This window comes from Nematostella vectensis, chromosome 12, assembly GCF_932526225.1.
Source record: "Nematostella vectensis chromosome 12, jaNemVect1.1, whole genome shotgun sequence".
In the NCBI taxonomy this organism is placed as follows: domain Eukaryota; kingdom Metazoa; phylum Cnidaria; class Anthozoa; order Actiniaria; family Edwardsiidae; genus Nematostella; species Nematostella vectensis.
Genome location: NC_064045.1, coordinates 15,059,399 through 15,080,867, shown reverse-complemented (window position 1 = coordinate 15,080,867; position 21,469 = coordinate 15,059,399). Strand labels below are relative to the sequence as shown.

At 39.7% G+C, this 21,469-nt stretch overlaps 1 protein-coding gene and 1 long non-coding RNA gene across 2 annotated transcripts; one reads left to right on the top strand and one right to left on the bottom strand.

Moving 5' to 3' along the window:
• Positions 1-1,160: 1,160 nt before the first annotated feature.
• On the bottom strand, positions 1,161-18,587 carry LOC5506912 (E3 ubiquitin-protein ligase RBBP6). The gene is made up of 16 exons (XM_048719642.1): positions 18,133-18,587; positions 17,932-18,025; positions 17,333-17,372; positions 14,741-14,785; positions 10,165-10,253; positions 9,744-9,855; positions 9,563-9,633; positions 8,953-9,128; positions 8,384-8,484; positions 7,624-7,745; positions 7,376-7,422; positions 6,873-6,916; positions 6,253-6,328; positions 5,838-5,880; positions 2,958-3,311; positions 1,161-2,513 (listed from the first exon to the last, which is right to left on the bottom strand). Exons 1-16 carry the CDS (start codon positions 18,299-18,301, stop codon positions 1,565-1,567), a joined length of 2,532 nt encoding a protein of 843 aa, XP_048575599.1. The 5' UTR covers positions 18,302-18,587; the 3' UTR covers positions 1,161-1,564.
• Positions 18,588-18,600: 13 nt separating this feature from the next.
• LOC116614403 lies at positions 18,601-20,335 on the top strand. Its single transcript, XR_004294509.2, has 2 exons — positions 18,601-19,179; positions 19,669-20,335. It is a non-coding gene; the product is annotated as an uncharacterized LOC116614403 (long non-coding RNA).
• The last annotated feature ends 1,134 nt before the right edge of the window (positions 20,336-21,469 follow it).

Genomic DNA, 21,469 nt, shown 5'->3' with positions numbered 1-21,469 from the left:
TTGTTAGATCCCCACTACACTTGTGTTTGTTAGATCCCCACTACACTTGTGTTTGTTAGATCCCCACTACACTTGTGTTTGTTATATCCCCACTACACTTGTGTTTGTTAGATCCCCACTACCCTTGTGTTTGTTAGATCCCCACTACACTTGTGTTTGTTAGATCCATACTTCACTTGTTTGTTAGATCCCCACTACACTTGTGTTTGTTAGATCCCCACTACACTTGTGTTTGTTAGATCCCCACTACACTTGTGTTTGTTAGATCCCCACTTCACTTGTGTTTGTTAGATCCCCACTACACTTGTTTGTTAGATCCCCACTACACTTGTGTTTGTTAGATCCCCACTACACTTGTGTTTGTTAGACCCCCACTACACTTGTGTTTGTTAGATCCCCACTACACTTGTGTTTGTTAGATCCCCACTACACTTGTTTGTTAGATCCCCACTTCACTTGTGTTTGTTAGATCCCCACTACACTTGTGTTTGTTAGATCCCCACTACACTTGTGTTTGTTAGATCCCCACTACACTTGTGTTTGTTAGATCCCCACTACACTTGTGTTTGTTAGATCCCCACTACACTTGTGTTTGTTAGATCCCCACTTCACTTGTGTTTGTTAGATCCCCACTACACTTGTGTTTGTTAGATCCCCACTACACTTGTGTTTGTTAGATCCCCACTACACGTGTTTGTTAGATCCCCACTACACTTGTGTTTGTTAGATCCCCACTACACTTGTGTTTGTTAGATCCCCACTACACTTGTTTTTAGTTTTTAATGAACGCCCCTCCTCAAACCATCTAAATTAACGCCCACGGCCTTTTTTTTTAAATAATTTACGGCAATCACGCAAGTGTCGCAACGGAGAGAATCACGCAAGATTGCCACGTGAGGGAGATGGTCACTCGAGGTAGACGGTCACGTGAGGGAGAGGTCACGTGAGGTAGACGGTTACGTGAGGGAGATGGTCACCTGATGTAGACGGTCACGTGAGGTAGATGGCCACGAGAGGGAGATGGTCATGTAAGGTAGGTCACGTGAGGAAGACGGTCGAGTGAGGGAGACGGTCACGTGAGGGAGACGGTCACGTGAGGAAAAGGGTCGAACGAGGGAGACTGTCACGATAGATCATGCACGATCAGATCACAACGTTTGTTATCTAAATAATGACTCGTTTATTACATCCGCCGTACACCTTACACGTGTGCAGGAAGGCTATTAATGTCATAACGCAAACGCAATGATCTACTCGCATTTCAACAGTACTATGTACAAGTATGTGGAGTTGGTGCATTGATGTTTGAACTATTTGACATCATCACCACCGATATCAGAATCCTTGCCTATGAGCATCTCTATTTACCATCGCAGTTCTTTTAAGCAATTGTCAACATCGCTTTGGTTCATTACGTTTGCACCAAAGGCACTCTATCCATGTAACTTTCAATTAGTTTGACCAGTTTGTCATCTGTAAACTGGTTTGCACAGTTTGTCAGCTCTCTCCACGTCGTTTTTCAACTGGTTTGGCTTGTTTGTCAAATACCGGTTTAACCGGTTTGTCAGCTCTTAACTGGATTAGCCTGTTTGCTGTCAGTATCACCTTCTTCTTGCTCTTTACCGCTGTCCTCGTGTGAGTCCGCGGTGCTCTCTCCTGCCTTGAACTTGCCACCATCTTTACTCTTTCTTCGCTTGTGCTTCTTTTTATGTTTTCGCTTTTTGTGTTTCTTGGTTTCGCCTGTAGATGGTTGGTCTATCGTTTCGGGTTCTGTTAGTGGTTTTGTGTCCTGGTTTTCATTTTTGTTTCCTGCTTTGTTTTCATCCCCTACCGATCTCTCCTCTGAGGGTTGTCCAGCATCTGCGACCTTCCCCTTCTTCTTCGCTCTTTTCTCTTCCTTATTTTTGCTCTCCTCTTCCTTATTTTTGCTCTCCTCTTCCTTATTTTTGCTCTTCTCTTCCTTATTTTTGCTCTCCTCTTCCTTATTTTTGCTTTTCTCGCCTTTGTTTTTGGACTTATCCTTGGACTTTTTCTTGGATTTTTTCTTGTCAGTCTTACCGTCGTCTGTCTGCTCCTCCGTCTTACTTTTCTTCGCGTGTTTGTGTTTATGCGTCTTCTTCCGCTTCCTGTGCTTGCGTGACTTGTCGCCGTTAGATGTTTGGGACCGCGAGTCGGGTGTGGGCGAGCGTGACGGAGTACGTGACCGGTCCCAGTCCTCTGGAGTGGGCGAGCGTGACGCACTTGAGTGCGAGAGAGAATGCGATACAGACCGTGACCATGAGCGAGGGTGTATAGGAGAGCGTGACCTTACTGGAGAGCGTGACCTTGACGTGTTGCGTGACGAGGGTTTGTGTTGACGACTGCGTTGGAGTGCACGGTACTCGGACAGCTCGTCATCAAAGTTGGTGGGTCCATCGCCATGCTTGGTGCGCTCACGTGACGAGTCACGTGATGGGTGACGTAACGGGTCACGCTCTTTCCCTCGTGATTTTAACACCTCTTTCTTCTTGTGTCTGAAAAATCAAATTGTTGATAAAGAGTTTAGCCTGCTAGCCGGCTCTCCAGTGGGTTAATTCGAAAATTTCTGTTTTGGGAGTGTCGGGATTCCTGTGGATAACGAAATAACACAGGAGAGCCGGCTCGCAGGATATAAGGAGTTATAAATCCAATCTGTTTGCTGTGTGGTTCCACATTTGTATTATATGGTAAGTATTATAGGCAAATCCAATCCCATCCATCCCATCCAATGGGATGAGATGAAAGTTTGAATTGAATTTGGCTTGAAGTATTTCACTCAGCCACACTGCAACCACCGGAAAGGAACTGAAAATGTCCACTAAAATTTTAAATCAAGACATCAAGGGCATCCGTGCTGTAGGAGAAAAAACACGGTACCTTTGTTGACAATCTTTACAAAATCTTTATTAGTTATTTACAGTGTTCCAACAAGTACTTACTTCATTTTCATCTTTCTCTGGTAGCGATAAAACTCTTCTTCGCTAAGTGGAGGGGGACCAAATCCTTCACCAGGTCCGATCCTGCCAGGGCCATTAAAGCCAGGGAACCCAGGCATGCCCATAGCAAACGGGCCTGGCACTCTGATGATGGGCTCCATGTGCATGATGGGATGGGCCATGACGGGCTGGCTGGCCATAGGGCGGATCCCTAGTGACACCGACATCAGGCCTGGCTGAGCCATGAGGACGGGCCCAGGCAGACTATGAGGGGGCCTGACGGGGGGAACGTGAAGGGCTCCTTGTGGGGGAACACCATGCGGATGGGAGGGGTCCACTGGGTGTGGCTCACCAGGCCTGAAATACAATATATTGTACTTACAAAACTACTTTTACAAACATGGATGATATAACTGATAAGAAATGGAATTTTAAAATTGAGTCTTTAGCATGTTTCTAAATGAAAATACAAATTGGTATTTCTTATATTTAGGGGAAGCTTATTCCATACTCTGTGCACGGCATAGGTTCTGTCCCCTAATAACTTCTCATATTTACAACAACGACTCCATTTAGGGATATAGGGCAATGCATGAGCTTATTTGTCAGGAAGTCATACTAACTTACATGGATTGGGTCATCTCATATTTACAACAACAACTCCATTTAGGGATACAGAGCAATGCATGGGCTAATTGGACAGGAAGTCATACTAACTTACCTGGATTGGGTCATCTCATATTTACAACTACGACTCCATTTAGGGATATAGGGCAATGCATGGGCTTATTGGACAGGAAGTCATACTAACTTACCTGGATTGGGTCATCTCATATTTACAACAACAACTCCATTTAGGGATATAGGGCAATGCATGGGCTAATTGGACAGGAAGTCATACTAACTTACCTGGATTGGGTCATCTCATATTTACAACAACAACTCCATTTAGGGATACAGAGCAATGCATGGGCTAATTGGACAGGAAGTCATACTAACTTACCTGGATTGGGTCATCTCATATTTACAACAACGACTCCATTTAGGGATACAGAGCAATGCATGGGCTAATTGGACAGGAAGTCATACTAACTTACCTGGATTGGGTCATCTCATATTTACAACAACAACTCCATTTAGGGATACAGAGCAATGCATGGGCTAATTGGACAGGAAGTCATACTAACTTACCTGGATTGGGTCATCTCATATTTACAACAACGACTCCATTTAGGGATACAGAGCAATGCATGGGCTAATTGGTCAGGAAGTCATACTAACTTACCTGGATTGGGTCATCTCATATTTACAACAACAACTCCATTTAGGGATACAGAGCAATGCATGGGCTAATTGGACAGGAAGTCATACTAACTTACCTGGATTGGGTCATCTCATATTTACAACAACGACTCCATTTAGGGATACAGAGCAATGCATGGGCTAATTGGACAGGAAGTCATACTAACTTACCTGGATTGGGTCATCTCATATTTACAACAACAACTCCATTTAGGGATACAGAGCAATGCATGGGCTAATTGGACAGGAAGTCATACTAACTTACCTGGATTGGGTCATCTCATATTTACAACAACGACTCCATTTAGGGATACAGAGCAATGCATGGGCTAATTGGACAGGAAGTCATACTAACTTACCTGGATTGGGTCATCTCATATTTACAACAACAACTCCATTTAGGGATACAGAGCAATGCATGGGCTAATTGAACAGGAAGTCATACTAACTTACATGGATTGGGTCATCTCATATTTACAACTACGACTCCATTTAGGGATATAGGGCAATGCATGAGCTTATTTGTCAGGAAGTCATACTAACTTACCTGGATTGGGTCATCTCATATTTACAACAACAACTCCATTTAGGGATACAGAGCAATGCATGGGCTAATTGGACAGGAAGTCATACTAACTTACATGGATTGGGTCATCTCATATTTACAACTACGACTCCATTTAGGGATATAGGGCAATGCATGAGCTTATTTGTCAGGAAGTCATACTAACTTACCTGGATTGGGTCATCTCATATTTACAACAACAACTCCATTTAGGGATACAGAGCAATGCATGGGCTAATTGGACAGGAAGTCATACTAACTTACCTGGATTGGGTCATCTCATATTTACAACTACGACTCCATTTAGGGATATAGGGCAATGCATGGGCTTATTGGACAGGAAGTCATACTAACTTACCTGGATTGGGTCATCTCATATTTACAACAACAACTCCATTTAGGGATACAGAGCAATGCATGGGCTTATTGGACAGGAAGTCATACTAACTTACCTGGATTGGGTCATCTCATATTTACAACTACGACTCCATTTAGGGATATAGGGCAATGCATGGGCTTATTGGTCAGGAAGTCATACTAACTTACCTGGATTGGGTCATCTCATATTTACAACAACAACTCCATTTAGGGATACAGAGCAATGCATGGGCTAATTGGACAGGAAGTCATACTAACTTACCTGGAATGGGTCATCTCATATTTACAACAACGACTCCATTTAGGGATATAGGGCAATGCATGGGCTAATTGGACAGGAAGTCATACTAACTTACCTGGATTGGGTCATCTCATATTTACAACAACGACTCCATTTAGGGATACAGAGCAATGCATGGGCTAATTGGACAGGAAGTCATACTAACTTACCTGGATTGGGTCATCTCATATTTACAACAACGACTCCATTTAGGGATATAGGGCAATGCATGGGCTAATTGAACAGGAAGTCATACTAACTTACCTGGAATGGGTCATCTCATATTTACAACTACGACTCCATTTAGGGATATAGGGCAATGCATGGGCTTATTGGTCAGGAAGTCATACTAACTTACCTGGAATGGGTCATGTGCGAGGTGTTGCCAGGGAGTGGAAGACCTGTGGAAATAAATATATGTTTTTTAGCGGTCACAGTAACGAATCCTGCATTCTGATCGGCTAATAGAGCGGTCCGGAGATTCCTATATCTGCCCTAGGTCTGAGAATCGATATTTTGCGCGCGCTGCTCGCTCAAAGTATGTTTTCGCTGGCGCTGAAAAAAAAAAAGTTATTCACCGGGTTAAAGTCGGTCCGTATCGTATTTCAATGACATCTTACCCTGTTGTCTGTATGTGTGAGCTATTCTATCAACACCTCATGACATACTATCCTGTTGTCTGTCTCTGTGAGCTATTCCATCATCACCTCATGACATACTATCCTGTTGTCTGTATGTGTGAGCTATTCTATCAACACCTCGTGACATCTTACCCAGTTGTCTGTCTCTGTGAGCGGATGGACTGCCTGTTTCATGGTCGCTTCTTGGTGATGTGATGATTTTGCTTGGCTTTAAGAAAAAAATGTTCAAATAAGAGAAAACATAAAATAAATTATATCCTTATAACAAGCACACAGGACCTTTTTAAATTAATTAAAGCGGCAATAATATTAGTGTCTGTCGCATCAAAGGTGTTTCTTTACGGTGTTCTTTACGCAAGTAAAGTAATAATAAAATGTGTAAGTAAAAATTCACTGGAAAATTCAAACTTTCTAAGGTATGGAATTTGGCCTCACTGTATTAGTGTTTTGAATAGGGATTGCCATTGGAATTGCCATTGTACTAAATCACAGCCACTTTCGCATGGCTTTTTAAGTATCTCTTCTTGGTGTAAATGCTTTTTTCCGCCATTTCTCTGCCTGAGTCCTCTGTTATTATGTCTGCTTCGTGTTTATCCATTATATGCAAGTTCCTTTATGGTTGAATTGTATGGTTGAAGCTGGGGTGTCTTGTTTGCATATAGAGGGAACCGAGGCTAGGTCGACTGGAGTCTATAGTTAAAGTTCAAGTGTGTTATTTGTGTGTACTAAGGAGATCGTGCCTGGGTCCTCACCTCAGGAGTTGAGTCCTTTGGTTCTGCTCCATTCCTTGGTGTTTCTGCATCAAACAAACATCACAAATAAGATATAGGCAACGTGTTACTATTATTGGTATGCTTCACACGTTACATGTTAGTTCTATTGCTTCATATATTTAACAATTCATTTCCATAGAGGTGGATAGTAGCAAAATACATTTTTAAGCCACAATCCGCCAAAATGGACATGGTATAATTGTTTTAGTATATAAAATGAGCTTTTGAGCAATTTTCTTTTTGGAAACACTTGCAAATCGGCTGTTACACCTGCTATTTTGCTTGATTTCGGGTTGCAGGAAAATATCCACCTCCTAAGAGGTGTATATTGCATTTTATCCCGAGTTTCTCAACCAACCAAATCGCTTGTTTTTGTGAGGTTTATATACTAATACTTTATAGGTGTTAGTTCTATTGCTTCAAATATTATATGAAATGTAAGAAAGGTGAAAAAACACATCTTTAATACTTAGAATACTGACCTTGAGGCTCTGAAGGCGGCTCCTCAATTTCTTTCTTCACAGAGTCACTATAAAAATACAGGTAAAAGATTTATAGCATATTTTTTAGCATAGCTATGAAAATGCAGTCTACAGATTCATAAATATGTACTACATACATTATTCAGTATTATGGTTAAAATACAGTAGATCGGTTTGTGGATTTGTACAGTATGGGCAGAAAATGCAGAAGATACAGTATACCATATTATATTGATTAGATCTTTTACCTTGCCTTCTTCTCCCCTGGTCCACTATCTGGTACTTGTTTATTCTGGGCAGTCTGACCAGGACTGTCAATTTCTGGCATAAATGGGCTTGCTGGTCTAACATTACGGAAGTTGTTCACAGCCTGGATAACACAGAACAGAGGGTTATCATTTCATTACACAGAATGTTTCACAATTAACTGGGTTAACTGGTAACTGGGCCATATGATCATCAAAGGCTCTATGAGCAAACTCGTGATGCAAAATATTTCCCTAGAGTTGTGTTTACCTGGCCGAGCTGTTATTGTTTACATGGCAGAGTTATTTGTGTTTACCTGGCAGAGCTGTTTGTGTTTACATGGCAGAGTTATTTGTGTTTACCTGGCAGAGCTGTTTGTGTTTACATGGTAGAGTTATTTGTGTTTACCTGGCGGAGCTGTTGGTGTTTACTGTACATGGCAGAGTTATTTGTGCTTACCTGGCGGAGGTGTTTGTGTTTACATGGCAGAATTATTTGTGTTTACCTGGCGGAGCTGTTGTTCTTTACATGGCAGAGTTATTTGTGTTTACCTGGCGGAGCTGTTGGTGTTTACTGTACATGGCAGAGTTATTTGTGTTTAGCTGGCGGAGCTGTTTGTGTTTTAGATGGCAGAGTTATTTGTGTTTACCTTGCAGTTATTTGTGTTTACCTGGCGAAGCTGTTATTGTTTACATGGCAGATTGATTTGTGTTTACCTGGCGGAGCTGTTTGTGTTTACATGGCAGAGCTGTTTGTGTTTACCTGGCGGAGCTGCTTGTTGATAATCAGGGAGTCAGGAGACACACTTTCTGCTCCACACGTCGGACATTCTTGCTCATTCTCCAGGAGGTATGTCCGGATGCCTGGATTATACAAACAACTATTAGTTCATTTACAAGTACAATAGCAAGTGGTGTATGACATTTTAAAATCCAAGAGTCTGTTGGACAGACTTGTTGTTCTGCTTTTGTTTTAAATGGTTCAAACTCTGATCAATTTGGAAAATAAAATTTTGCTGATTTGATTTGCTACTGAAAAAAATATCATATTATTTGCACTGTGTTCAATAGTCTATAAAACCAGATGAACAACCATGCCTCTTTTATTGCAATCTCTTTTAGTATTCTGTAAACTTTTTTCAACAAATTTTTACAATTTGTTTCTTATTCAGTCAAATTTCAGTTCATAGCAGAATAAAATTTGTAGCTTTTTAATTAGTTGACCTTTTTGTTGTGCAACGAGATTCGAAGCCATCTAAAGTTGGCTAACGAGAGTGATTCAAGGATGTTGATTTATCAAAGTAATAATAATATGTGATTTAAATAACTTACATTCATCGCAGTAACTAGTCCCGCAGCACGGAATAAGGACGGTATCTGTGAGCAGGTTTTTGCACATGGGGCACCGTAACTCAGAAGGCACCTTGCGGTCGGCTTTGGCTGCTGGGACGTCAGCCGCAGGGACTAACGTCTTGGGGCCATCTTCCTTCTTAGACTTTTTGGACTCACTGAAAATATGCAAACTACTGGGTTAGAGACTGCAGGCAGTGAGCATACATGATATTTTTTTATCAGATAAAGGTGAAGTCTGTGGTTATGCAATGCACATGGGTGTTTCTTTTCTGTGTTCATGAAATAATGGGTAAATTATGATATGCACAGCTATTGGTCAGAGGATCATCCAAACAAGGATTTTATCTGTCACTAAGTTTCCAGTCTGGTGCTATTCTGCACAATGTGCCAAGTAAGCCTTAAAAAAGGAATTTGGGCATTCTACAAAAAAAGATCAATTGACAGACGTGATCCCATTCAGAATCAGAATTTCTAGTTTCTGCCCCCATTCTCCCATCACTCCCTCCCCCTCCCCTCCACAAACAGAACAGGTGATAACTTCCAGGCAAGCAAATGGCCATGCTTCCTTTAGCGAGTATACATTACTTACTCTTGGCTTGGTGAAGAGCTGCGAATAGCATTTTCCACAAAAGTTTTTGGAATTCCAATCACTTGCTTCATCTGAAAATAATCATAAAGATTACAAACCTACACGAGTCTGTAGGGAAATACAGAAGGCAATACTGACAATGATTATTTTGCCTTTGCCTTGTGTGGAATCAAATGCTTACCCCGTTTTTAGGGCAGTTTCTGATGAAGTGCCCTGGCTGGTTACACCGGTAGCAAACGTAGTTAGGGGGGAGTGGCCCTGACATCATTCCTCTACCACGACCTCGTACATAGCTAATAAACACAGCACACAATCAACATTAGGCCTATACCCTGACCTCACACATAGATAACATAATTTTAATTAATTTAATTCAAACCACCACCCATGTCTTATCCACCCTTGGCAACAACACCCTTGTCGCCAACATCCTTGTCATTACCACCCTTTTTGAAACCACCTATGTGAAAACTACCCTTTTCATGAACACCCTTGTTATCACCAAATTTGTAATCAACACCCTTTTCATCCACACCCTTGTCATCAACACCCTTATCTTCACCAACCTTTTTTGTTGTCTTCAACACCACTTTATCACTTACTTGGTTGGCTGCCAGTCTTCCCCTGCTTGATTCATCATTGCCTTGAGCTTGTCATCTTCAGAGGCATCCGAATTCACAAGATCCACCATCTAAACACCAATACACATTGTCACTACCACCCCCAACAACTTATACAACACCATACACAAGATCAAACATCTTAACCCCAATAAACAACGTCACTGTCACCCACAACATCTAATGCAACACCATACACAAGATCTACCATCTAAACACCAATACACATCATCACTATCACCCACAACAACTAATACAACACCATACACAAGATCAACCATCTAAACACCAATACAAATCATCACTACCACCCACAACACTTAATACAACACCATACACAAGATCACTCATCTTAACCCCAATAAACAATGTCACTACCACCCACAACAGCTAATACACAAACCATACACAAGATCACCCATCTAAACACTTAAACTCATCACCACTACCAACTAAAACAACAATTACAACACCATACACAAGGTCACTTATCTAAACACTGAAATGCATCATCACTACCACCCATGACAACTAATACAACACCATACACAAGATCACCCATCTAAAAACTTAACCTCATCACCACTACCACCCAAAACAACAATTACAACACCATACACAAGATCACTCATCTAAACACTAAAACACATCATCACTATCACCCACAACAACAAATACAACACCATACACAAGATCGACCATTTAAACACCAATACACATCATCACTATCACCCACAACAACTAATACAACACCATACACAAGATCAACCATCTAAACATCAACATCAGAATGACACTACAACATACTACAACTTCCACTGTACAAACCACATTACCACTACACCACTTACTGTACAAACCACATCACCACTACACCACTTACTGTACAAACCACATTACCACTACACCACTTACTGTACAAACCACATTACCACTTACTGTACAAACCACATTACCACTACACCACTTACTGTACAAACCACATTACCACTAACTGTACAAACCACATCACCACTACACCACTTACTGTACAAACCACATTACCACTTACTGTACAAACCACATTACCACTACACCACTTACTGTACAAACCACATTACCACTTACTGTACAAACCACATTACCACTACACCACTTACTGTACAAACCACATTACCACTTACTGTACAAACCACATTACCACTTACTGTACAAACCACATTACCACTTACTGTACAAACCACATTACCACTTACTGTACAAACCACATTACCAATTACTGTACAAACCACATTACCACTACACCACTTACTGTACAAACCACATTACCACTACACCACTTACTGTACAAACCACATTACCACTACACCACTTACTGTACAAACCACATTACCACTACACCACTTACTGTACAAACCACATCACCACTACACCACTTACTGTACAAACCACATCACCACTACACCACTTACTGTACAAACCACATCACCACTACACCACTTACTGTACAAACCACATTACCACTACACCACTTACTGTACAAACCACATTACCACTTACTGTACAAACCACATTACCACTTACTGTACAAACCACATTACCACTTACTGTACAAACCACATTACCACTTACTGTACAAACCACATTACCAATTACTGTACAAACCACATTACCACTACACCACTTACTGTACAAACCACATTACCACTACACCACTTACTGTACAAACCACATTACCACTACACCACTTACTGTACAAACCACATTACCACTACACCACTTACTGTACAAACCACATCACCACTACACCACTTACTGTACAAACCACATCACCACTACACCACTTACTGTACAAACCACATCACCACTACACCACTTACTGTACAAACCACATTACCACTACACCACTTACTGTACAAACCACATTACCACTACACCACTTACTGTACAAACCACATTACCACTACACCACTTACTGTACAAACCACATTACCACTACACCACTTACTGTACAAACCACATTACCACTACACCACTTACTGTACAAACCACATTACCACTACACCACTTACTGTACAAACCACATTACCACTACACCACTTACTGTACAAACCACATTATAATAATAATAATATATATGTTAATAATATATATGTTTATTTCTACACCATTGCAGCTATCATGGCTGAATTACAAGTGAGAGGTCGTCACACAGAAACTAACAATAGCGCACAGTCACAAAATCTCTAAAGCTACAAGTTTTAGCTTGCGGTCCTATTATTTTCTCATTTCCTGATCTCAAATTATATCCATGTTGGACAGTTGTCATGTTATTAACCACAGATTTTAAGGGTTCAACAGTTTTAGCTCTTGCCATAAATTTCCGACATGCTTCATCCCTTCTCTCAGACAAAAATTGGAGAGACGTTGAGGCAAGGGCACTACTATAGCTCGTATATTCGTGCCTTAGAATGATTTTTAAAGCTCTTTTCTGTATAGACTCCAGGTGCTCAGATAGGTATTCCGGTAGAGCAGCCCACACCGGCGACGCATACTCGAGTACAGACCTTATGAGCGCGCAATAAATAGTACACAAATCATGTACTGATAAGCCAGCCTTTTTGAGAAGTCTTAACGAGTACAGGCGCTTATTTGCCTTACTGAACACGTGTTCTACATGATTATTCCAAGACAGGTCATGACTAATGAAAACTCCAAGAAACTTGTAGCAGGTAACCCTTTTGATAGTTGAGCCCATTAAGTTGAGTGCACATGTGGGAGATGGTTGATATTTTAGGAAATTAATTACTAGCTCCCATTACCACTACACCACTTACTGTACAAACCACATTACCACTACACCACTTACTGTACAAACCACATTACCACTACACCACTTACTGTACAAACCACATCACCACTACACCACTTACTGTACAAACCACATTACCACTACACCACTTACTGTACAAACCACATTACCACTACACCACTTACTGTACAAACCACATTACCACTACACCACTTACTGTACAAACCACATTACCACTACACCACTTACTGTACAAACCACATTACCACTACACCACTTACTGTACAAACCACATTAGCACTACACCACTTACTGTACAAACCACATTACCACTTACTGTACAAACCACATTACCACTACACCACTTACTGTACAAACCACATTACCACTACACCACTTACTGTACAAACCACATTACCACTACACCACTTACTGTACAAACCACATTACCACTACACCACTTACTGTACAAACCACATCACCACTACACCACTTACTGTACAAACCACATTACCACTACACCACTTACTGTACAAACCACATCACCACTACACCACTTACTGTACAAACCACATTACCTACTTACTGTACAAACCACATAACACTTCAACATACTACAACTAAAACAGCACATTATACACAATGCCTTAGTAACACAACAACATAATCAAACAACACCATACCCCACAACATAGTAAAAAACACCATCACACAACATCATTATTAAACAACACCATCACATAACCAATTAATGAACCTATGTCACACAGCAACATAATGATACAACATTATCACACAACAACATAATGAGACAACATTATCACACAATAACATAATGAAACAACATCATCACACAACAACATAATTAAACAACATCATCACACAACAACATAATGAAACAACATCATCACACAAAAACATAATAAAAACAACATCATCACACAACATAATGAAACAACATCATCACACAAAAACATAATAAAAACAACATCACACAACAACATAATAAAACAACATCACATGACAACATAATGAAACAACACCATCAAACAACATCATACAACAGCACCACATAACAACACAATCAAACAACACTATCAAACAACAACACAACGAAACTACACTATCAAATAACATCATACAACAGCACCACATAACAACAGCATCACATATACAATGGCATCACATAACAAAACAACACCATCAAACAGCAACATCACCGCACAACAACATAACAAAACACCTAGTTATTCTACAACATGCCCCCAGCATCACCATCCTCCATTCATCAACCCAATTACCAACAGCTATACAATACCTACATCCAAATTATCAAAACACTAGTGCATGTTGACGGCGTCTAACTGCTTGACCAATCAAAAACACTTGCCCAACAGACACACTGCTTATCATAGTATAGATATACACTGGCAATACCATCAAAGAAACACAGCACTAAGCCTACTCACACACAAAACTCATACATACAGTACATACAACATCAAAAAACATACATTCAAAATACAACTAAAGCAATAAAGGATTTCACATAGCTTCAATCAACATTAACATCACAGCAACAACCAACATCACATTATTGAATTGCTTGAATAGCACCAAGGCACTTATTCAATATTTCATGCCTCAGCTACAGTGTTTCTTTGAGGGAGGCTGTTTTTCAAGAGGAGCAACTTATTTCAAAATATTGTTTTATCTCCAGAAAATACGAGTTTTTTTACGTCCAAAAAATCAGCCTTGCATGTGTACCTTGTTTTTCTTGGAGGTATCCTGAAGATCTTGTAAATCGCTTTTCTATAGAGGAAATGATAACAATTCCATACACCCTGTTAGGCAACGCCTGCACCTAGACACAAGTCTATTGACACTTTATAATAGCCAAATAACCAGCATGTTGCCACACCCCTTTTGGAGAACTGCCATCCATCCTGCCTTACAAGCAAATGTGTTATTCCTTTATTCAAAACTATTAAGGGAGAGGAGGGGGAAATGGTGGATTGTCAACAAGCTAAAAGTTGGTTGTGATTGGGTAGGTGTAGGCTACACTTGTCTAAGTCATGTGCTTCTACTGTATTACTGTACTTAAAACATACAGTCACAAACCAAAAATACTGTATGCATTGCTACAGGCTGGGCCTGAGTGTTTGGGCAGGAAACAGAGGGGGGTTTTGGAGAAGCTCATACAACACTTGGGCAAGGGGCCATAAGGCAGGTGAAAACACATCAGAATGTTGATAAAACAATGCAGTCTTGCAGGTTATCCATTGTACCATCAAGATACTGTATGTGAGACATCAAAGGCACACCAACTTGATACACATCCCATGACTTGTTTACTTGCAACAAACCCGCAGAGTTGCAATTACTTTATCCATAGAAGAGTAGCTTGGATCAATTTCCAGTTACATCAGCCCATCTGCATCATGATATTGTATAGAACTTCCACATCACTTGAGAAAATGCCATGAAGTAGACACAGTGCCCATCAGACCTTTCCAATTGAAAAATGCTGAATGCTTTATGGCAACATAACCCGCAGTGTTACCTTCTGTAAAAGTGCTTTGCTAGCTTTCTTTAGCTGTGAACACTTGGGGAAACACATGGAACCCCCAAGAAACTTAATGCAATTCACAAGGCTCACGCCCTTTTAAGATTGCACACATCTTTATTATTGGAACAATATGAGTGGCAACCAATACTGGTTACGTGATGTTCATGTTTTTGTCTGCTCACTGAGCAGATGTATTTGAGTCTTTGCTCTGATATAGAGATTTATCAATAAATCTTGGTGCAGTTCTCAATCTACGGCCCAATGGCTCACGAGTCCTTGTGTGCACTCCCCCCGGAGTGACAAGAGTCTTAGTTTGCTATAGCTCACTGATCATTATAGTACCAAGTCTACACAAACTTGGAATCAACTGTCACAAGGAGACACTGCTCTTTATTGACGTTCTACTTATTAGGTATTACTAAGTAATGACGCAACTACTAAGTTAAAGGAGAGATGAGGGCAAACATGGGTCACAGGGCAAGAAAGTTTATAATCATTGCTTCCTGAGAGTCATAATACCACTTGTTGGTATCGACGTAAAAACTGGTGTAAACAGAATGTGAATCACTAAAAAAAACATGTGTCATGTTATATTTGCCCTCTCTTTCAACTTACAGATAAAATATTAGGCCTTGGCTGTCAAAAACCATCAAATTATTTTTTTAGGTTTATAAATTTATGCATGCATCAATGTAAAGCCCGAGGGGGGAGGGGACGGGCAGGTGAACACCTTTTTCCTCCCCACCTGGAAAATTTGACTACGAAATTTGCCCCAGGGTCATCTGTACATATAAATATGCCTTTGCAGGAGACTGGGGCTGTTTGAATTTTGGCGCGGTGGACCGAGGCCATTTGAATTCTTTGCGTGGGCCCTGGGTTCAAAACTTAACAGGTTGAGAAGCATGGCTCTTGCCTCGGTTCTAGACTTTGGCTAGACTGAGGTGTCAAAAACGTTGTTTGACGTTGCTGAGTCAAAAAGTCAAGCTTTCAAGGTAAATTGTATGCAGCTTAAACATTTTAACATTAAAAATGCTGTATCAAATATCGATTGCAATGTTTATGTTGTTTGAAAAGTAGTTTTAGGCGTGAGTGAGTGTTTAAGAGGCGTGTTCGTCCCATGATTTTATGGATGCTTTCTCCAAGCTCAGGCCTAACAAGATAGCGAGAAATTGCTGTTATTTGTAGTAATCATTGAACAAAATAAAAGGCAATTATTCACTCTGTATTGCTGTACATCGTGTGTTGATTTTCTTGGGATGGAAGCTTTCTTGTTCGCTTTAAAAAGCTTGATCTTTCGGAATCTTCTCTCTCTCTGAAGTCCGATCGACAAATTTAATACAAGAACAAATTTGGATTTGAAAAAAAAAATTGATCAGATTTGACATTTTTTCCATGTACAGGTAAGGGATTTTCCAGTCATTTGAACTCCTTTTCGGTCCAGAGGTCAGGAATTTGATGAAAAAATGCACAAAATGTCAAATGCCCTACATCTAAAAAGTCCCCCCTCCGGCTTTATATTGATACATGCATTATTGCTTGTGATATTTATTCATGAAATATGCAACAAAAACATGGTGCATAACACTAGAAGGTTTTAAAAGTTTATTAATATGTAAAACACAACATAATACTTTTTAGTAGTAATGTTTATATCCGTTTAGCAATCATTTGGCAGCCAGAGGCCGGGTACAAGTAAGATACCTTGCTATAAAAAGTTATTAATATGCACACTTATAAACCATGCTATTGAATACTAACACGCCTATGATAGAGATCTAATAAATACATACTGTTTTGGGAAGTCCCCCCGCACTTGGATCTGCCTTCTCCCTGGAAAAGACAAGAATAACCTGTGTTTACAACTATAATAATTTGTCGTCAAACTGTTGTGTTGCTACCAATTCATAATACATAGAGTCAACTCTTGCTATTTGGACACCCTAGGGATGGTTATTTATTGTCCATTACAGGGTAAGGAAAGAGTTGACAGTAAATTTACTAAGTTGGGCTCGCAGTAGTTGGCCTATAGCTGTTGCTTTCACTGCGATTTGTCGTGTAAATTCGTTATTCCCTTACTCATGTTAAATGGCAAAGGTAATAAAACAAAAATAAAATACAATAGTTCACAATGCTTTACTCAAAATTTCAAAATACACTGTTGTATAAGAACCTTTTCATAAAGAACGTTCGGCGTGAGATACTAAGAAATGCCAAGGCTCAGATAGCGGCTAAATATATATTTATTCTTTATAATAGAAAAGAGTTAAGTAGAGATTTCCATCGAAAAAATGCTTGCCTCAAGGTCATGTTGATCTTACAAGTAGCAGGTATTTTGAATACTCATGACAAGTCACCAAAAAGGGAGAGAGAGTGAGTGATAAATACTTACGCTGCCAACTGAGATTTGCTGCGAGTTCCTGTTGGAATACGTCTGATAATCACGGAAGAATTCTTGGGAATTTGAACACTTTCATCTTTGTACACTGACGAAAAATACACAAATCGTGAGCTCATGCGAATGGAAGCTGAAAAAGACTTCAATGGTATAGCAACACAAATAAAAAAATGGGTTTCGCTGTCTTTTTCCTACCTTCCTTTGTCTGAGCATTCGTTATTTCCAAGTCGAAGTCGGTTGTTTTACCAAACTTCTTTTGAGCCATAATGGCCTTTTTGAGGTCGGCAAGAGAGATCCCCAGCCCATCGAATGTAACCGTGTCATACTCTAAACTACTCCGAAACTTGTAATGAATACAAGACATCGAAAACAGACCTGCGGAAATTATGTAAGATGAGTGGAAACTCCGACAACTGGATCAACTACGACCAAGTGTTTTAGTAGCGTTCCATGTGTTCGCTTTGAAGAGAAAATAAACGTTCAAAAATTGAAAGTTAAACGACAAAAAAACAGAAAAAAAATCTAACTGAGGCGGAAACGAAACTCTGTATTTAAACTAAAGCATCTGATACAGTTTCTATAAAACTCTAAGCAAAAGAAATTCAACAAAATCGAAAGAGCTTTGAAGGTTCCTGTGAAACGTTGAAGAAATGGCGCAGATTCTAAATACTGGCGCCCCTACGCCTTCTGGGTAATCACCGATGGTTTATTGATCAGAAACTCGACATATTAAAATAAATGAACACATTATTTAAAAAACATTATTGAAAAAATTGTAGAATATGAATAATGGTCTAGAAAAAGCTAAATCTTTAATCAAAGGAAATATATTTTCACATGATTCCTCAGAATCCCGAAGTCTCACCGAATACCAAACCGAACTCTAAATTTATGTTCGGACGCTCTCCGAAGATCTTTCGGTTTGGAAACGAAATTCTAGTGGGTAGTTGATTTCTTGCCGTGGAATATGTTTTCGCTTTATCTGAAAAAGACACTAAATCATGCTACGACAGTCTCTATAAGAAAAGCCCTGCTATGTTCAAAGCCAAGTATTCAGCCAGAGCCCACGAGGAAAGCTTTTGGAGCTGTGAAGGCCGCTATGATTGTTTTACCCGGGGTGTATTTTGGAGGAATCGTATCAAAGAAACTAGCCTGCTTTTTGGAGGAATGGAATATTTTCACCCCAGATGACGACGATGATGATGACTAACAACAAACAAAAGTTGGAGATATTTCACTCAAGTGAGTCCTTTATCTTGTTTCTCTTCAGATATTCAGATTAGAATGTTATTTTGCTGTTCATGGGGGGTGGGGTGGGGGGAGGGATGACCTGTTTAGTGGCTGAAACAAAATATTGAAGTTCAGTAGATACTGTCTAATTTTAGCCAAATCACACTAGTGTAGTACTCTATCATAAATGCTGCATTCTGATTGGTTGCCCTATTAATAGGATATTAGCTATATACTGTATCCCTAGAGAAACATGCCAGATCTTAAAGCCATAAAATGGCAAATGACCAGAGAAGATAAGAGTTTTGGATTAATAAATTGGCCTACTAATGTAATTTGACTAAAACATTTATTCCTCTTGTGCAAATGGTCTCAGAGTAGATAGGCCCAGACTAAAACGCTTCACACTCAAGGAATAATTGTAAGATATTGAGTACATACATCGGAAACTTCGCTTATCAGTCATGCTGTTGTATTATTTGTTTTTTGTTTTTTTAACAGGAGTGGTATATGTTTGTAATATCCTTGCAAATGTTGATGTATTACGGGTGGAAGACATAACAACATGGAGTTGAATAATTGATGTCACCAACACAAACATTCTGTTAGTCGAACCGACAGGATAGTTTATAGACAACTCTTCATTATAATAGCCCATTATAATAAGCAGGTTATGCTTACCTGGTTCAAGTCTTGGCTGTAATAGGCTAGGTTTAAGAATTTATGTTTTTGATAGATTTTAAAAGTTTAATGATATGCTTATTGAAAAAGAGAAAGAGCTTTATTTTTTGCACTTTTTAATGAAACATTGTATTTTTGAATCAATAAAATATTTTATTATGGTGGTTAATATAATTTTAGTTGTTACTAACTTTGAGAGTTCTTTGCTATTTGGTTGTAAAGGGCAATTAAACTAGAGATGTGTAAAACACTTTGACACCTTTACTGTACAAATTAAGCTAGCTTGCCCATTCATTACAAAATGGTTTGACACCTATGAATTAATCTAGCTCACCATATTCATTTCAAACTAGTTTGTCACCTTTGAATTAAAGTAGCTCACCATTCATTACAAACTAGTTTGACACCTTTGAATTAAAGTAGCTCACCATTCATTAAAAATTAGTTTGATGCCTTTCAATTAAAGTCGCTCACCATTCATTACAAACTAGTTTGACACCTATGAATTAAAGTAGCTCACCATTCATTAAAAATTAGTTTGATGCCTTTCAATTAAAGTCGCTCACCATTCATTACAAACTAGTTTGACACCTATGGATTAAAGTAGCTCACCATTCATTGCAAACCAGTTTAGCACCTATTAATTGCACTAGGTCACTGGGGACAGGTGAACTGTATATTAGATAAAAGAAAATGCAAGGGTTGAGGTTGCAGAATTTGGGGTGTTAGCATTGTAGAAAAAAGGAAAGAAAAAAAGGATTAATGAAAGGGCAGTGTCCCATGTTTTAGGCCCTTTCTCCCAGTGGATTGATGAGGAGAGAACAGGGATGGAGGGGTAAAAAGTGCAAACAGTGGGACAGAGGAAATCCTTCTGGTGATCACAGGCCCATAAAATATTTGGGTAGAGGTGTTTGAATGTATACCCCTGAGGGCAGAAAATACAGATTTTTTGTAAGTCAATCAAGAAAAAAATTTGGAAAACACATGTTATAAAAAAGTAAGGAAAAGAAACTGCTTTCAACAAACTACAGTTTTCCAGGTACTGGGCTGAGGCCAAAATAATTGTGCTTTAAAGTGCAGACTTTGACATTTAGGTTTTGCAAGTTTGTCTTTAGTGCTTGGAGTTCTGCAAGTTTTTTTTTTTGTTAAGAATTGGCCATGCACGTTTTTTTTAATTGCCACCCTCCCTCCCCAAATTTTTAATGGTCCACCCCTAACAGTGGATAATAGCAAGAGTGTGACATGCGAGGGTAGGGGGGTTGGGTAGCAGAATGGTGAAAATGGCCCATGCAAGGGACCAATGGTCTAAGAAGTATAAGCCATTACAGGCCCACACCGAGCAGGCCCGTAGCCAGGGGGGGTTTGGGTGACCCCCCACCCGGCCTGAAGGTCTGCTCAGAGTAAACAAAAAAAATATATAACGTTTGGCTGGATTTACCGTGCACATCAATATGTCTTTAAAATGACTTTTTATAATAATCTTTTTATAATAATAATTATTGCTATATGTTAAAAAGCACCCTATTAGTAACATGTTATAAGGAGAGGGGTATACCAGGAATTTGGTCCGCTCAAATGGAAAAATGAACCACCCCCCTAAAAACCCTGGCCTGGTAATAAA

Coding starts and splice junctions, on each gene's coding strand:
- LOC5506912 (XM_048719642.1), bottom strand. CDS start 18,301: ATGTCTTGTATTCATTACAAGTTTCGGAGTAGTTTAGAGTATGACACG. Junction 18,026..18,132: donor GAATGCTCAGACAAAGGAAG/GTAGGAAAAAGA, acceptor ATTTTTCGTCAG/TGTACAAAGATGAAAGTGTT. Junction 5,881..6,252: donor TCACAGAGACAGACAACTGG/GTAAGATGTCAC, acceptor TTATTTCCACAG/GTCTTCCACTCCCTGGCAAC.